This window comes from Perna viridis, chromosome 4 (genome assembly GCF_037379345.1).
Source record: "Perna viridis isolate PV_CMFRI_1.1 ecotype Kerala chromosome 4, ASM3737934v1, whole genome shotgun sequence".
NCBI classification, from domain to species: Eukaryota; Metazoa; Mollusca; class Bivalvia; order Mytilida; family Mytilidae; genus Perna; species Perna viridis.
Genome location: NC_142448.1, coordinates 25,314,104 through 25,332,433, shown reverse-complemented (window position 1 = coordinate 25,332,433; position 18,330 = coordinate 25,314,104). Strand labels below are relative to the sequence as shown.

At 37.8% G+C, this 18,330-nt stretch overlaps 1 protein-coding gene across 1 annotated transcript in view; it reads left to right on the top strand.

Annotated features, from left to right (window-relative positions):
* The first annotated feature begins 1,081 nt into the window (after positions 1-1,081).
* Positions 1,082-18,330, top strand: part of LOC148619459 (QRFP-like peptide receptor) — a 40,530-nt gene continuing 23,281 nt past the window's right edge. Inside the window, exon 1 of the mRNA XM_088579348.1 lies at positions 1,082-1,515. Coding sequence (XP_088435474.1) covers positions 1,164-1,515 — 352 coding nt within the window. The 5' untranslated portion in view covers positions 1,082-1,163. The remainder of the gene's footprint in view (positions 1,516-18,330) is intronic.

Sequence of the window (18,330 nt, the reverse complement as noted above, 5' to 3'; positions counted from 1 at the left end):
TATATTTGTTATTTCCGTTCTTTTGTTGTGTGTGTTTGTCGGTTTTCCCTGTGTAGTATTGAACCTAGAAAAATGTATTCTTTTGATTATCGCTTGAATCTTGGTTCCCTTGATTATTCTATTATGTGATATTTTTTTATTTGGTTAAATAGTTATACCAGATTTGTGATGAACATTTATACTGAATAATATATATCAACTACATTAAAAGGAGTTTTGCAGTTATTTTTCTACAAATTAGCACTCGTGCTGGAACGATAAATATTTGAGTGCTTAATAAACAGTATAGTTGAATTTGCTGGATTTGGGTAAATATGATCTAATCCGACTGTTGTTTGATAATCTTTTAGTATAATGGAATTTATGAAAATTGTAATAAGATAAAGAAAATTATTGGAATAAGCACAGATTTTCAGAGTTATCAATATTTACAGTAAAATTTAGTTATATGGAATAATAAGAGTCTTGTTTCCAATAAAAGCGATAAAGCTAAGAAGTGATCTAATTTGCCATCGCACATTATTAATTAAAGCTGAAATTTAAGTCAAGTTGGTGTAACTAGAAATATAAAATGTTATCAATACAATTACTGAAAAAAGTCCTTTCATACTTTTTGACAGTTCTAACATCGTTTGGAATTTTTCGGACCCCTCTATGCTTACCTTATCTTCCATGTATCAAGTGCATCAGATGGAGCAGTGTAGCACATTCTGAATATATATATATATGTGTGTGTGTGTGTGTGTGTATGTGTGTTGATACCTGTATCATGCAATATCATGTTAATTATACGTGAAATAAAGTTTAATTAATGAAATGATTATTTTTAATTATGAAGTATGAAAGAAAGTTTCAATTGTCCATGTATACTTCCATCCTCTTACTATGAACATGCTATCGCATTATCTAATTCATTCTTAGAAATCGACATCATAGGATGTTAATTAGAGACGCCAGTGATCAATAGTGTGTCGTTTTATTGACAGCAGTGTTACACCAAATACCTTTCTCTGATTGGACTGATTATTGTGCCATTCCCAGATGACAGGGAACCAGATTCATTGTCAATGTACTGCGGCAACATGTTGAGGTAGCACGAACGATTGTTTCGGAGAAGAGTAAAACAAAAAAGCTTTGTTTTTTTTATTTGAAAATTGAACAAAATGAATTTAAGTGATAATAAAACTAACAATTACTCCATTATACTTGACGATCTTGATTATTCAGAAATTAATTATTTGGGAGAAATTAAATTTGTTCCATTAGCAGAAATTATATGGAAAGTAGCGCTGTTTGTTTCAATAATTTTGACAGCTGTGGCGGGAAATATACTGATCATTGTGGTTGTTGCATGGAATAAACGTTTACGGACAACTACTAATTATTACATTGTAAATTTGGCAGTGTCGGATTTGTTTGTCACTATCTGGTGTTCCTGGGTATACCTGGTTAGCAACCTGACAGAAGGTTATGTTCTTGGAGCGTTTTTCTGTAAATTTAATACGTTTGCACAAGGTAAGTACACATGTCGGAAAAGTTATAAAATTAACGATGATCTTGAAAATTTTACTTCAAAATATATCATGTGCATGAAAAATATGAAAAAATAAGGAGTATGGATTTGAAATTATAAAAAGAAAATGGTTTCTTGAATATTTGACTGGGTTTATATTTCCCTTATACATTCATAGTTGTCGACAGATAAATAAAAATATCATATTATAATTATTTTTTACAAACCGATACAGATTCCTCGCTCGAATCCCAGGTTTAGCTTCAACAAATTTAAGACCCGAGGAGCATATGCATAAAACTATGTGTGCAGCAAAAAAGAATTACCAAAAATAAAATATATTCTTATACTCATACATTCGTAAAACACTGGCGTTTTTATTCTCGAGATCTAAGTAACAGTTGACTGACCTGTATTTGTATTAAAAATGAAGTATGGTATTTACCATCACTTGTATACAGTACTCAAACAGAATTATTGTATCACAAAATAAAGTTTGGAGAGTTTGTCAAATGCAAATGAACGGATAAGCAAAAAAAGAACTACTGTTCGTGCAAAGCGTTGAATATGAAAATCAGCTCTAAAGATTGAAAAGTTCATGATTCCGGAACTTAAAGTGTTTTGCATATTTCAATCGGTAGATCGTTCCGCTCAGTGATAGACTAAGGAAGAAAGTAGTAATGGTATAAATATAATTTTGCTTACTAAATTTTATTACTTAATTTACTTCATTGAGTGAAGTGATATTTATTTTCTGCTTGATGAGTATACAGCAACACGTTTTTAAGAAGTCCTGAAGTTTATCGTATTATAAAACCTAATACATCGATGGTTTGTGTACTGCATTGTTCAACACAGAAGCTTACGTACGTTTTTGCAGTTAGCGGCTAAAGACCGACTTTCCGAAATATTTAAGTAACATTTAAATTTAACGTCGAAAATCAAAATTGACTACAGCATCACTTTTTGCATGTTCTTTGATTTTGTCCAAGTGTGCTGTCGTCAGCTGGAGCTTGCTGAGCCGAATTCAAACATGAAGAATGTATGATATTGATTGATAATTCATAACTGTTCATTGCCATTTGGGACAATATCATGCATCACTTCACTAAGAGTTGTCTGGATTGATTGATTGATTGTTGGGGTTTAACGCCCGAGCAGCAATAGTTAAAAACAAACAAACAAAAAGAAAATAACAACGATCAAACAAACCCGTCTAAGAACGGTGTATATGATTATTTATTTCTTCCATGCTTTGATTCCCTTCCAAAGAATATTTGTTGTCATAACACTGTTGTTTTAACTTAGATTTAGTGTCAAGTAAATATGACACACTGAGCTCATCTACACAACATTTATCTCTTATTTTGTACTTTGTATTTGAGACATGGCGTCTCCGTGATCCATTGTAACAATTAGTTTAAATGTTCTAATCTTATCTTTTCTGTTTCAACTTACAGCCCTAAATAGACCTTCATTAAAATAAGCTACTGCTGAGAAAGGTTACGTAAGATGTAACAGTTTCGTTTTTTTAACCTTGCAATAGAAAAGATTGTTAAATATAGTAAATGGTTAAACCAGTGAATTCTATTTTTAACCTTAACATGTATTTTGAAATAACAAAGAAATTACTAAAGTTATCGTAATTATTCGATAATCAATGGAAGATTTATTACCCTTGGAGTGATCTTCCTTTTTTTTTTTTTTTTTTTTTTTTTTTTTTTTTTAAATATTCCATATTAACGCGATATGATACCTATCAAAAGAGACAAGTTACAATTCAGCGACTGTACATTAATCATTCTACAGATAAAGACTCAGTGCCCAGATATGCAAATACAAAAAGTGACGGTCTAGTCATAATGACGTCATCGTTGACTGTGTTTTTATCTAAGGGTGAAGTATTTTCATTGATTTGTTTTGTGTCAACATAGTTCCCAAACATTGACCTGCCCACTCATAGTATGTTATAGATAATTAATAATGCAATTTTACTTTAGTCAGACAGTAAAGACACGAATATTACACAGAAATATCATGCCACTAACAGAATATAAGGAATCATGCGCATGAGATTGGATTCAGTCTCTGTTTTTCAGATTTAAAGCTCTTTTTATTTTATTTCAAGTGTTTTTTTTTCGGTTAAAGACATTAAACATGCATTGATTTGACAAAAAAAATTCTAAATCAACTCGGCAGACGTCAATTTCCCCGCGGTTCAAATCTCATTTGTCTATCTGTAATATGTCAGGTAGTTGCCTTGCTATAGTGTATTCATGTCACTGTCCCTTAAGTAAGTATTCGGTACTTGAATTATGATCCTTACTGTGAACAGTGAGAATCCTTAAGACTCGGTTGTTAGTATCCCAAACAGATCATCCCATACGAAATTTCAAATCTAACGTTTTTTCGATAATTTAAGTTTGTCCCTCAAATATTTACGGGTAAGATATGTTTGAGAGCCATCATAAGAATATTTCAATGATCAGTAGACAAGAAGGATGCACGCGAGTTCGTCATAGTAAAGATATCGAAAAACTGCATAGTATTATAAATGATAGATTTAAAAAAAAATAACAAGTATTCGCTCGGCAGTTTTTTTTTTTTTTAAAGAAAAATCACATTTCGGATTGAGTTGTATTGGTGGCATATTCATTTGAACTGTGTATATCTTCAAGTGATTATTTTGCATGTACCCCATTTCACCGTGTTGCATGCCTTCGTCGTACTTTCAAACTTTATTATTAAACTAAACGGTGAAAATGAGTTACTTGAATTAAGCCCTTTTCGCAATTCAGAAACCAGGAAGACTTTATTCTTACACGTACATTCCTATCTAAAAGGTTGATAAAATGTATACTGTTCTATCAATAAAAACAACACCAAATTCTACAAAAAAATAGTGTGATACTGGAAGCTGGTGTCGAAAGATAACAAATTTCTCTAACTTTGGACATATCATATAACTATATTTGTAGAATATTCTACGAAATTCATCCATTACTACTATTTTGTATATGTTAATTGGATCACCGTCAACACACATAACTTCTCCAACAGGGACATAATTCTTCAAATCAGTGATATGTTTGTATCATATTCAATTTCACCAAAGTCTATCAAGCTTTTATTTGAAACAGAATGAAATACTGTGACATCATTTAAATTACTATCTTAATGACTAAGAAGTATTTTTTTTTTTAGAATAATAGAGTAGATTAACCCATGGTATTTTTTTATTTAAATTTCAGAAAGGGAAATACGCCAAGTATAAACAACATATTTTATTTCTTAAATGACAATGGTTATACGTCTTTTATTTTACTTCAGATAACTTGTATAATGTAAAAGGTGTTTCCTAGTTAATTTAAAATATATACCAAATGACTACGTGATCAAAATTACAGAATAGTTCAAGTTCTCAGCTTGTCTGTTAAATGCAGATTTTTTTTTCTGAGTTCAAGTTACTCAATTGTTTTTATGAAAACGGGTTTTTAAGTTATTCCAAAATAGGCGAATTGATGAAAAGGTCACAATAGTTTGACTAGGGAATACGAGATTGAACAAAAGAGAAATCAAGGGAACCAATATTCTAGCGGAAATCAAAAGAATGTAATCCATGAACGAAGACCACACATGGAAAACAGACATACACAACAAAGAGTATAAAAAAACAAAGTAACAAAAGTAAATGAGCAACTCGGACTCCACTATAAACTGGGAGCATGGGCCAAGTGCACCGGTAGGGTAAGCGTCCTCTGCTTTCATAGAAACACCCGCCGAGTTGCTCATAAAAAGTCAAGTCCGTGGTAGACGAAAGAGGAAAGGAAAACTATGACACCTTGAACAAATTCGTTTTCATGGTGCAGATGGATACGCCGTAACGATATTTTTTGAAAGTAATAAAAATTTTCGTTTGTTTATTTTCGAAGTGATGAAGAAATATATTAGATTTCATGTTAGACGCAAAATTGCACTGATATATTTGGCATAAATAAAGTTACTAATCAATTAACCGTTTTAAACGCATGAAACAAAAGCAATTTAAAAAAAAACCTCGATGTTCAGGCCAAATTAAAGTACACTTATTTCGGACTTAATTCACCCAATGTTGATAATTATGTTAGATTATGTAATCTTAGATGAAAGTGGAAAATCATACAAATTTTAAAAATGAACTGTTACATGCATTATGCATAATTGCAATTCCGACTAAGACAACAGGCAGGACAAATTTACAACCGGGTGGTAAAATATTGATTCAAAATCAATAGTAGTAATATTGCAGTTGCTATATTTTTAAAGAAAAATGGGATTTTATAAATTAAATACTTACCATCATACATTCTGAGTAAGTCCATCTGCGCAAGTCAAGCAGGCGGAATCCCCTATCTAAAAATATCATCCAATGGGATGATCTTGTAGTAGCCATCTACCCTTTATTCATCCATTTAATTTTCAACAGTTTTGTTTTTTGTTTGTTGTTTGTTGGGGTTTAACGTCCGAGCAGCAATATTTCAGCTATATTCAGACGATGAACATGAAATGGATGATAAAATGAACATGAAATGAAAAAAAAAAGGATGGGATACAAGGACAATAGGGTCGACAAATTTTGATTGCCACTGGAAAAAGGGGGGGATGGGTAAGGTCGGGCAATTTAGCCTCCTGTGGCGGAGCGCAAAGGTTCCTACTCCTATCGAATACCACAGCAGGGTTCTTTAACGTGCGAGGAACGTGGCATCTTTCCCAACACGGTGCACCACTATGGTTTGCGGTCAGGTTTTCCGTATTATAGCCTGACAACCCCAGCATGTAACACGCCAGGGGTACCCCATTCCACCACCTGGGGCACATATCCCAGTTGCTCTGTGGGCAGAGCGCCTAGCCTCCGGCTAGGTTTCTGAGCACTATTTAGTCGCCTTATACGACAAGCTTAGCGCTGCTGCAGGCCTATTCTTTTAACACCCGGACCTGCACGGGGCATTTTCAAAAGTAAGTAAGAAGCTATACAAAACATAACATGGGGTGAAGGGGAGGCTGGGAGGGACCTATAATTTATGATGGTAAGTTTGTTTGTTTGTTGGGGTTTAACGTCCGAGCAGCAATATTTCAGCTATATTCAGGCGATGAACATGAAATGGATGAAAAAATGAACATGAAGTGATTATGAAATGAAAAATGGGATGGGACACACGGATAATAGGGTCGACAAATTTTGATTGCCACAAGAAAAAGGTAGGGATGGGTAGGGTCGGGCAATTTAGCCTCGTGTGGCGGAGCCCTATGGTTCCTACTCTGGCAGAATACCACAGTAGGGTTCTTTAACGTGCGAGGAATGTGGCATCTTTCCCAACACGGTGCACCACTATGGTTTGCGGTCAGGTTTTCCGTATTAAAGCCTGACAACCCCAGCATGTAACACACCAGGGGTACCCCATTCCACGCCTGGGGCACACATCCCAGTTGCTCTGTGGGCAGAGCGCCCTAGCCCCCAGCTAAGGTTCTGAGCACTATTTAGTCGCCTTTTACGACAAGCTTAGCGCTGCTGCAGGCCTATTCTTTTAACACCCGGACTTGCACGGGGCTATGATGGTAAGTATTTATTTTATAAAATCCCATTTTACTTTAAAAATGTTAAATTTTATTACAATAAATACGTTACCATCATAAATTCTGAGTAAATTTTAAAATTAATAAAAAACACAATCTAATGTAAAGCTGAATCCCCTGAACCAGAAGATGCAGGAGGTAAAACAACTTTTTGTGCCGTTATCAAAGGTCCCAATGAAAATAAGCCCTCCGCTTGGGAAGATAATGATCTTAGGTAATGGCCCCCGTGCAGGTCCGGGTGTTACAAGAATAGGCCTGCAGCAGCGCTAAGCTTGTCGTATAAGGCGACTAAATAGTGCTCAGAAAGCTAGCCAGGGGCTAGGCGCTCTGCCCACAGAGCAACTGGGATGTGTGCCCCAGGTGGTGGAATGGGGTACCCCTGGCGTGTTGCATGCTGGGGTTGTCAGGCTATAATACGGAAAACCTGACCGCAAACCATAGTGGTGCACCGTGTTGGGAAAGATGCCACGTTCCTCGCACGTTAAAGAACCCTGCTGTGGTAGTCGATAGGAGTAGGAACCTTTGCGTTCCGCCACAGGAGGCTAAATTGCCCGACCTTACCCACCCACCCCCCTTTTTCCAGTGGCAATCAAAATTTGTCGACCCTTTTATCCTTGTGACCCATCCTTTTTTTTCATTTCATGTTCATTTTATCATCCATTCCATGTTCATTGTCTGAATATAGCTGAAATATTGCTGCTCGGACGTTAAACCCCAACAAACTATCTTTCTTAGGTAATGAGAAATGAAGGAATTTTCAATTCTCCAGAAACCTGCTGATAAAACTTCTCTAAAGAAGTATTATTAAACAGTGCCGAAGATGTAGAAATAGCTCTAACATCGTGGGCTTTAATGTTCAGACTAGACAAAGATTCTTCACAAGAAGAATTGTAAGCTAACTGAATGGTCTTACAAATCCAGGTAAATAATGTTTTTGCTGATAAATCTTTAACATTTTTTTAATAGGAATAAATAGCCTAGTATTAGTCTTAACTCTAATACTACGGGTTCTGTGTAAATAAATGTGTAAAATTCTGATAGGACAAAGTAGTTTACAAGTAGTATCAATAGGCAATGAAGGTATAACTATTGGCTCTGAACCTCTACTAGGAATCTGATTGTTGACTAAAAAAGCTGGATCAGTTAAAAGAGTGACTGAAGATTTATCTCTATTGAACCATAAACACGCGTTTTTGCATACGAGTTGTGTTGGACATTGGAATTGGAACTGGTGAAAGAGGTGGTAGTTCCTTGAATTTTAGAGTTAATCCCCCCGAATTACTGACAATACCCAACAATCTGAGGTAATATCTTTCCATTTTGACAGAAAATGAGTTACCCTCCCCCTACTGGGATTTGAGAAAGAGGAGTTTTGTAAAAAAGCTCTGGATGATTGAGTTTTGTCAGTAACGTACGGGAGGGCAACTTCCTAGGTGGAAGGATTAGACCTCTTACCGCCTTTAAAATTACATGTTTGGCGTTTAGTAACCGTTTTCTTAGAACCACCTTTCATACCACCCTCAATGAAAACCTTCCTTCTCTTTTCTGTGGAAGGAAAGGAAGAACCACCTCTCTTAGAATTATTTCCCGAGAGAGAAACGTTCACCTTTACTGGTGCTGGCATACGATTAAGCTGTTTCTGAATCTCGACATGAGGAAGACCAAAAAGTTTGTCGTCCAATGGAGAATTTAACAATGAATCCTTCAGGCTGTCTGAAACTTTATCCAGAATCTCACGTCTTTGGATAAAGTAAAATTTGCCAAACCTCCCATAAGTAAAAGCTGAGAAGAGCCTTTAGCTTTATCATTCAGAAGTAAAAATGGTTTTACTTCAGGAGGAAGAGCAATATCTTTCAGTAAGGGAGCTACAGTAGACAAATAATGTTCTGTTGTACCTGGTACATGAGAAGCATTTCTAAGAAGATTCTTAGTTTTAGACCAGACAGACTGAGAAATACGCAGTCCATCCACAGGCTTTGAATTAATTGAAGAAGAAAAAGCTTTATCACAAGACGGAACCAACTTACCCAAAGTGGAATTGAAAATATCATAATCCCTAGATCGGAAATGATCATTAATGGAAGTTATACCAAAACCACTTACCTTGGAAAAATGACTCACTGGCTATGATACCTTCATTAATAATTTGAAGAGAAGTGGACATGTGATTGGATTCTGGGAAAATGGTATGAGACTAAGGAAGGTCATTAGACATACCACAAGAAACTTCAGAAGTTTAAGTGAGTTTCTTAGGTTTTGGGCCCCGTGCAGGTCCGGGTGTTAATAGAATAGGCCTGCAGCAGCGCTAAGCTTGTCGAAAAAGGCCCCAGAGCAACTGTAACGGGGTACCCCTGGCGTGTTACATGCTGGGGTTGTCAGGCTATAATACGGAAATCCTGACCGCAAACCATAGAGGTGCACCGTGTTGGGAAAGATGCCACGTTCCTCGCACGTAAAAGAACCCTACTGTGGTATTCTCCCGGAGTAGGAACTATAGGGCTCCGCCACATGAGGCTAAATTGCCCGACCCTACCCACCTCTCTTGATTTGCATTGTCTATCAAAATTTGTCAACCCCATTGTCCTTGTGTCCCATCCCTTTTTCATTTCATCATCATTTAATGTTCATTTTATCATCAATTTCATGTTCATCGTCTGAATATAGCTGAAATATTGCTGCTCGGACGTTAAACTCCAACAAACAAAGAAACAAACTTAGGTTTGGGAGGTGACTGAAATGGCACCTTATTGACGTCTCTCATAATAGACTAAATCTAAGATCGTTCAAAGTAGAAGGAGTATCCTCACTTTCAGCAGCTTTGTTGGAATTGGTAGGAGACCAATAACGGAATGAGCAGTATTACAAACCGAAACATTCTGAGGAACCTGTCACTAATTTCACTTTCTTCACCAGAGGAAAAATTACCTTCCTGACTACCTGCGGCAACTGAAAAGCGTTCCTCATGTTCACTTTCAGAGTTGTGAATTGTAGGAAGTGGAGTCACAGAGGAGCTAAGTGTGGGTTGGTTGGTATTTTTCTCCAAAGCTGTGAGGCAATTGGAGAAAGCAACAAACTCAGAAGATATGTATTAACGAAAGTCATCTAAAACACTCTTACACCCATCTAATGAGGGGGAAGAGTTAGTAACCTGATTAGACTAACACCTTACAGAAGAGGTGGGTGCAGTTGCAGGTATAGTAACACCATTAGAAAGCACTGCTACAGAAGGAGCAGGGGTTGACACACTAGGTGTGAAACTTTGCGGACCAATAGTTCCAAAGCTGTTACCATAAAGCCACAAACTTGGAAAAACCTGACCAGGAAAACCTGGATAAGGGTATGACTGAGGCCAGGGATGTCTTGACCAAGACATGGGGTTATTAGCCGAGGACGGCAAAGTAACACCACAATAAGAAGCTGGAGGCCTTGAACCAGGTAAATTTAGAACATTAAAACACCAGGGGTACAGGAAACTGAACCCGTGGTGTCCACTGGCCTCGATACTGTAAGGATTACTCTATTACTATCCACAGAACCTACAACCGGTGTCTGTGGAATAGTAGTGTTAGTCACGGAAGTAAAAACGTAGGTTGGTTGACTAGACACATTTGGAGTAACCACCTGACTATCGTAAGGTAACGACCCATCCAAAAAACGTCATTGCCAGTAATGGCTTGAAATGGGCTATTAACATTAAACTCCATAATAAAGTATCAATATACAATAATAATAAATAAAAGAAAATTCCTCAATAAAAGGGATTTTTAATATTATAAAATTTCAATATTATTCACAATATAATTAACCACATGTGTATTCTTGCGCAGGCGGAAATTAAAATGGATGAACAAAGGGTAGATGGCTACTATAAGATCATCCAATTGGATGATATTTTTAGATAGGGGATTCCGCCTGCTTGACTGGCGCAGATGGACTTTCTCAGAATTTATGATGGTAACGTATTTATTGTAATAAAATCGTACCTAATCAAATTTTGTCTATACGACTGTTTAAAGATGCAAGAAAGTTTCGAAATCCGTCTATGATATACAAGCATTTATCCCTCGAATAAATGCATTTGTTATTAAATTGGCTGCACAACTATCTCATTTAAATGAGCTGGTCATTAACAAGCTTAGAACCGTTTTCAGACAAGTTATAAGATCCTTCACTTTTCCTTTCATTTTCCTCCTTTGGTAACAAAACGCCCCCTAGGTTGGCACTTTGTTCCGCGTGTTTTATATAATCGAAAGTTATAATTGACATAAACTATGAGCCCCGTGCAGGTCCGGGTGTTAAAAGAATAGACCTGCAGCAGCGCTAAGCTTGTCGTAAAAGGCGACTAAATAGTGCTCAGAACCCTAGCCGGGGGCTAGGGCGCTTTGCCCACTGAGCAACTGGGATGTGTGCCCCAGGCGGTGGAATGGGGTACCCAGGCTATAATACGGAAAACCTGACCGCAAACCATAGTGGTGCACCGTGTTGGGAAAGATGCCACGTTCCTCGCACGTAAAAGAACCCTACTGTGGTATACTCCCGGAGTAGGAACCATAGGGCTCCGCCACAGGAGGCTAAATTGCCCGATCCTACCCACCTCTCCCTATTTCCAGTGGCAATCAAAATTTGTCGACCCCATTGTCCTTGTGTCCCATCCCTTTTTCATTTCATCATCATTTCATGTTCATTTTATCAATTCATGTTGATCGTCTGAATATAGCTGAAATATTGCTGCTCGGACGTTAAACCCCAACAAACAAACAAACAAAACATGAATTATGAAAACCGGTATCCGATTTACGATCCAGACTTATTAATAACTTTTAATTCATTAATGTGGAAAATAAATGTGGAATAATAAAAGTTAAAATCTGTACCAAGGCCTCTAACTTCTCATATATAAAGTTTAACATCTGATTTGTAGTTGAAACGCTATGCTAGCTAATACAATTCAACAGTATTGATAACATTTACATGTATAGCCACACATATTCTTCTTCCATACCAATTTTCGATAAGTGAAAAGTAACATAGATAATTAAATAATCACCACATTTTTTATACTCTCACAAAGAAGGGTCCCGTGCAGGTCCAGGTGTCAAAAGAATAGGCCTGCAGCAGGGCTAAGCTTGTCGTAAAAGGCGACTAAATAGTGCTGAGAACCCTAGCCAGAGGCTAGGGCGCTCTGCCCACAGAGCAACTGGATTGTGTATCCCTGGCTTGTTACATGCTGGGGTTGTCAGGCTATAATACGGAAAACCTGGTCGCAAACCATAGTGGTGCACCGTTTGTTTGTTTGTTGGGATTTAACGTCCGAGCAGCATTTTTTCAGCTATATTCAGACGATGAACATGAAATGGATGGTAAAATGAACATGATGATGAAATGAAAAAAAGGACAGGACACAAGGACAATAGGGTCGACAAATTTTGATTGCCACTAGAAAAAGGGGAGATGGGTAAGATCGGGCAATTTAGCCTCCTGTGGCGGTGCACAAAGGTTCCTACTCCTATTGAAACTACAGCAGGGTTCTTTAACGTGCTAGAAACGTGGCATCTTTCCCAACACGGTGCACCACTATGGTTTGCGGTCAGGTTTTCCGTATTATAGCCTGACAACCTCAGCATGTAACATGTCAGGGGTACCCCATTCCACCACCTGGGGCACACAGCGCCTAGCCCACTGCTAGATTTCTGAGCACTATTGAGTCGCCTTTTAGGACAAGCTTAGCGCAGCTGCAGGCCTATTCTTTTAACACCCGGACCTGCACGGGGCATGGTGCACCGTGTTGGGAAAGTTGCCACGTTCCTCGCACGTTAAAGAACCCTACTGTGGTATTCTGCCGGAGTAGGAACCATAGGGCTCCCCCACACGAGGCTAAATTGCCCGACCCTACCCATTCCTACCTTTTTCTTGTGGCAATCAAAATTTGTCGACCCTATTATCGGTGTGTCCCATCCCATTTTTCATTTCATCATCACTTCATGTTCATTTTTCCATCCATTTCATGTTGATCGTTTGAAAATAGCTGAAATATTGCTGCTCGGACGTTAAACCCCAACAATCAGCAATCAATCTCACAAAGAAGGAAGTGGAAATATAAATACATCTAAGATTCATGGTTTCTGGTCAGTTTGCAAATACCTTAGCTCATGTTTGACTGTAGTTGAATACCAGTTATCCAGTGGCTATAAATGTCACCGACTTCATTTGGTATTCTAGTAAAAGGACAGCATATAAGGTTCAAACAATTTATACTTATTGTTTGTTCGTAGGGGTTTTAAGCCCGAACATCAATATTTCAGCTATGTCCATATCTAAGAAACAACTTTATATTTTCACAGATGATAAACTACAATAATAAATGATCCACTAAATTTCAAGTTGTCACCAGAAGGTGACGTGCCACGTTTACAGTATATCTGAGAGTTGGTAAACTCAAAGTTTGTTTGTTGGGGTTTAACATCCGAGCAGCAATATTTCAGCTATATTCAAACGATGAACATGAAATTGATGGTAAAATAAACATGAAATGATGATGAAATGAAAAAGGGATGGGACACAAGGACAATGAGGTCGACAAATTTTGATTGCCACTGAAAATAGGTAGAGGTGGGTAGGGTCGGGCAATTTAGCCTCTTGTGACGGAGCCCTATGATTCCTACTCCGACAGAATACCACAGTAGGGTTCTTTAACGTGCGAGGAACGTGGCTCCTTTCCCAACACGGTGCACCACTATGGTTTGCGGTCAGATTTTCCGTATTATAGCCTGACAATCCCAGCATGTAACACGCCAGGGGTACCCCATTGAACCACCTGGGGCACAACATCCCAGATGCTCTGTGGGCAGAGCGCCCTAGCCGGGGGCTAGGGTTCTGAGCACCATTTAGTCGCCTTTTACGACAAGCTTAGCGCTGCTACAGGCCTATTCTTTCAACACCCGGACCTGCACGGGATTGGTAAACTCAAAGTAATTCTTTGGTCATATTGCTGTAAGAATTTACCGAAGTCTTTAAGTTTTCTAATCTGTGATGGATTCAAGTCTCTGAATTCACAATTAAATCTTTCAACACTTTGTGATTAATTTTCAGTTGTATTTCAATGAGAGTCTTTATCAATCCTTCTCCATCCTTTTCAATTTCTGAGGAAAAAAAAACAAAATTAGCCAAAAATTATTGGTTTTAAATAGATTACTCACAGTAAGATCAAGTACATTTTTTTCAAAATCTGTTTGAGAACACTTACAAAACAAATGTAGAATGGGTTAGATTTTCAAGGAAGATAGCTGCCACAATATTAGCTGGTGATTGCTGAATTAAGTGCAAGTACCTTTGATAGATTTAACCCAAATTAAGAATTAAGAGCATTCATAATGAATAATGGACGGAAAAGCTGCTTTTTTGTCATCCTCCCGTTGTGGCGAAGCCATCAAATCAAATAGACATCATCTCAACTTCAAGAGGGAGTATGGAATCAAATTTATACGAAGTGGTGGTCTATGATCTAAGCTAGGTACCTCTGGGATAAAAATACCATGGTAATTTCTTCGCAAATTCTTTTACAAAAATTGCTTCTTTTACCAATTCAGTAACTAGAATAATACATGTTTGTTTGTTTGTTGGGGTTTAACGTCCGAGCAGCAATACTTCAGTTATATTCAGACGATGAACATGAAATTGATGATAAAATGAACATGAAATGATGATGAATTGAAAAAGGGATGGGACACAAGGACAATGGGGTCGACAAATTTTGATTGCCACTGGAAAAAGGGAGAGATGGGTAAGGTCGGGCAATTTAGCCTCCTGTGGCGGAGCCCTATTGTTCCTACTCCGGGAGAATACCACAGTAGGGTTCTTTAACGTGCGAGGAACGTGGCATCTTTCCCAACACGGTGCACCACTATGGTTTGCGGTCAGGTTTTCCGTATTATAGCCTGACAACCCGATCATGTAACACGCCAGGGGTACCCCATTCCACCACCTGGGGCACACATCCCAGTTGTTCTGTGGGCAGAGTGCCCTAGCCCCCGGCTAGGGTTCTGAGCACTATTTAGTCGCAACTGGGATGTGTGCCCCAGATGGTGGAATGGGGTACCCCTGGCATGTTACATGCTGGGGTTGTCAGGCTTTAATACGGAAAACCTGACCGCAAACCATAGTGGTGCACCGTGTTGGGAAAGATGCCACGTTCCTCGCACGTTAAAGAACCCTACTGTGGTATTCTGCCGGAGTCGGAATCATAGGGCTCCGTCACAAGAGGCTAAATCGCCCGACCCTACCCACCTCTCCCTATTTCCAGTGGCAATCAAAATTTGTCGACCCCATTGTCCTTGTGTCCCATCCCTTTTTCATTTCATCATCATTTCATGTTCATTTTATCATCAATTTCATGTTGATCGTCTGAATATAGCTGAAATATTGCTGCTCGGACGTTAAACCCCAACAAACAAAGAAACGAACAAACGGTTTTTGTTTAATCTCTGAAAGAAATTATAATTACGACAGATATGTCACAACGGTATAATTTGTCCTGATGATTCACATCAAAACAAGCCAATTTTATTTGACCATAAACAAAAGTCTTTATCTATAACTATAAAAAAATGATATTGAAATAGGTTATTGGCACGTCATATTCAGAATTGATCGTTACATATTATGCGATCATTACATTTTATGCAAGTTATGCTTCATTTTAAATGCTCACATCTAAGCACTGTTTCAGAAATTGCTTCCCATGTTGATGATAAGGTACAATATATTGCTTCATAATTATATGACCACTAAAGTTTGAGCGAGAAAACTTGGTTTTGAATAGCAAATTATTTGCTCTTGACGCATATTTTACCGTTTTTTTTTTATGAAACTGTGATAATTAGTAGACAAATACTAACTAGAGGCCCTGGCGTCGATTTCACAAAAAGTAGTTAGTGTGAAATTGATCGTAAATTATGACGTCACAACCCAGTGTGCATTGTGACGTAATCATTTTTACGATCAATTTTACACTAACGATTTGTCGTGATATAGACGACCGAGAAGCCCGAAGCGCTCACCTGACTTGGTAAGTAACATTGTATCGTTTGTAAAAGCCGCATTTTTTTCATGGACAAAACTAACACTCATGTCTGAAGAAGAAATATTTCAACTCTCTTTAAATTATGTCTAGTAGTTTCTGCGGCGAGGATTTTAAGAAAGTAACAAAATTGAAACTAGCGAAAAAAAAGTCAACAAAGGGCAATGACTCTTAAGATTGCTTAACAGATCAATATGACAATTTTACCACATTTAGATCTCATTAAGCTGACCACTGTCACCACACGTCAGAATTTTGCTTAACCTAGCGGTTTTGGAGATGTATGAGGGAAAACTTGTGTCTGGCTCATTCTGTACTATTGTTAGTAACGGCTGTGATGTTTTTGGACAGATCCAAAATCCCCAAAACTCTTCTAAGGATAATACACTAAAGGACATTTATACCAAGTTCGGTTCGAATTGGTCTTTAATGCCAGAGATAATGTTTGAATAATTGTGAACGACGACAACGACGAGGAGGATACCAAGTGATGGCAATAGCTCACAAGGCCTTTCGGGCAATGTGAACTGAAATGAAGAAAAAAAAAACATTGTCCACTCTATAACCTGAATACGTCGTATTGGTGTCATACTACACACGCGACATAATTATAACATACACACAATACCTGGATATTTATATCATTATTTGTTCATTCAAGAAAAATAGAAAACCCTATATACTTCCCTCTTTATGGAATAATGTACATTAAAAGGAATATGTAGCTCTATTGGAAAGTTTATTAAACACCTCAACGTTTTTCAAATGATTGGAGTAAGTCTTCTGCTTAATCATCAGTGCCTTTACCCTCAAGAAAGTTGTGCCAAAAACAATTTCAAAGACTAAATGTCAATTAATTTGAACAAAAGAACGCTGATTACAGTCCAAAAGTATGAAAATTTCAGCGAGTATTTGGCTTTTTAAAAGAATAGGCCTGCAGCAGCGGTAAGCTTGTCGTAAAGGCGACTAAATAGTGCTCAGAACTCTAGCCAGGGGCTAGGGCGCTCTACCCACAGAGCGACTGGGTTGTGTACCCCTGGCGTGTTACATTCTGGGATTGTAAGGCTATAACACGAAAACCTTACCGTAAACCATAGTGGTGCACCGTATTTGGAAAGATGCCCCGTTCCTCGCACGTTAAAGAACCCTGCTGTGGTATTCGTTAGGAGTAGGAATCTGCGTTCCGCCACAGGAGGGGAAGCTAAATTGCTCGACCCTGTCCATCCCTCCTTTTTCTAGTCGTTGTATCTCATTCTTTATTCATTTTATCATCATTTCATGTTCGTTTTATCATCCGTTTCATTTTTATCGTCTGAATATAGCTGAAATATTGCTGTTAAACCCCAACAATCAATCGATACACAAATGAACACGTGAAGTTTGAGCACAAAAATATCAGATGACGAGAATGAACTCTTTGATGTGTTGGTTTGGTTTTTTTTTTACAAAACAAATTCTTCGTTTAAATAAGTATCGCGTTTGTTGTGGAAAATCGTATTTTGAAATGAACATAATAAAATAATTTGTACAGATACTGAAAGTATTTAATGTTTTACGCCCAAAGGAACCCAATCCGTGAACTCCATCACATTCTTCGGAGATGCTTAAAAGAGCAGACTACGAAAATGACTAATCATTTGTCTCTACATGTATAAATATTGTAAATCTCGGTATGCTGTACACGTGTCGCAAAGAGTAACCTTTCATCAGCAGCATTAGAACTGAATACATTATATGTCAGTCCATGAAAATATAAGGAGGAAGTACTCAGAATCACATATTTGGAATTGTTTGTTTGTTTGTTGGAGTTTAACGTCCGAGCAGCAATATTTCAGCTATATTCAGACAATGAACATGAAATGGATGATAAAATGAACATGAAATGATGATGAAATGAATAATGGGATGGGACACAAGGATAGTAAGGTCGACAAATTTTGATTGCCACTAGAAAAAGGGAGGGATGGGTAAGGTCGGGCAATTTAGCCTCCTGTGGTGGAGCGCAAAGGTTCCTACTCCTAGCGAATACCACAGCAGGGTTCTTTAACGTGCGAGGAACGTGGCATCTTTCCCAACACGGTGCACCACTATGGTTTGCGGTCAGGTTTTCCGTATTATAGCCTGACAA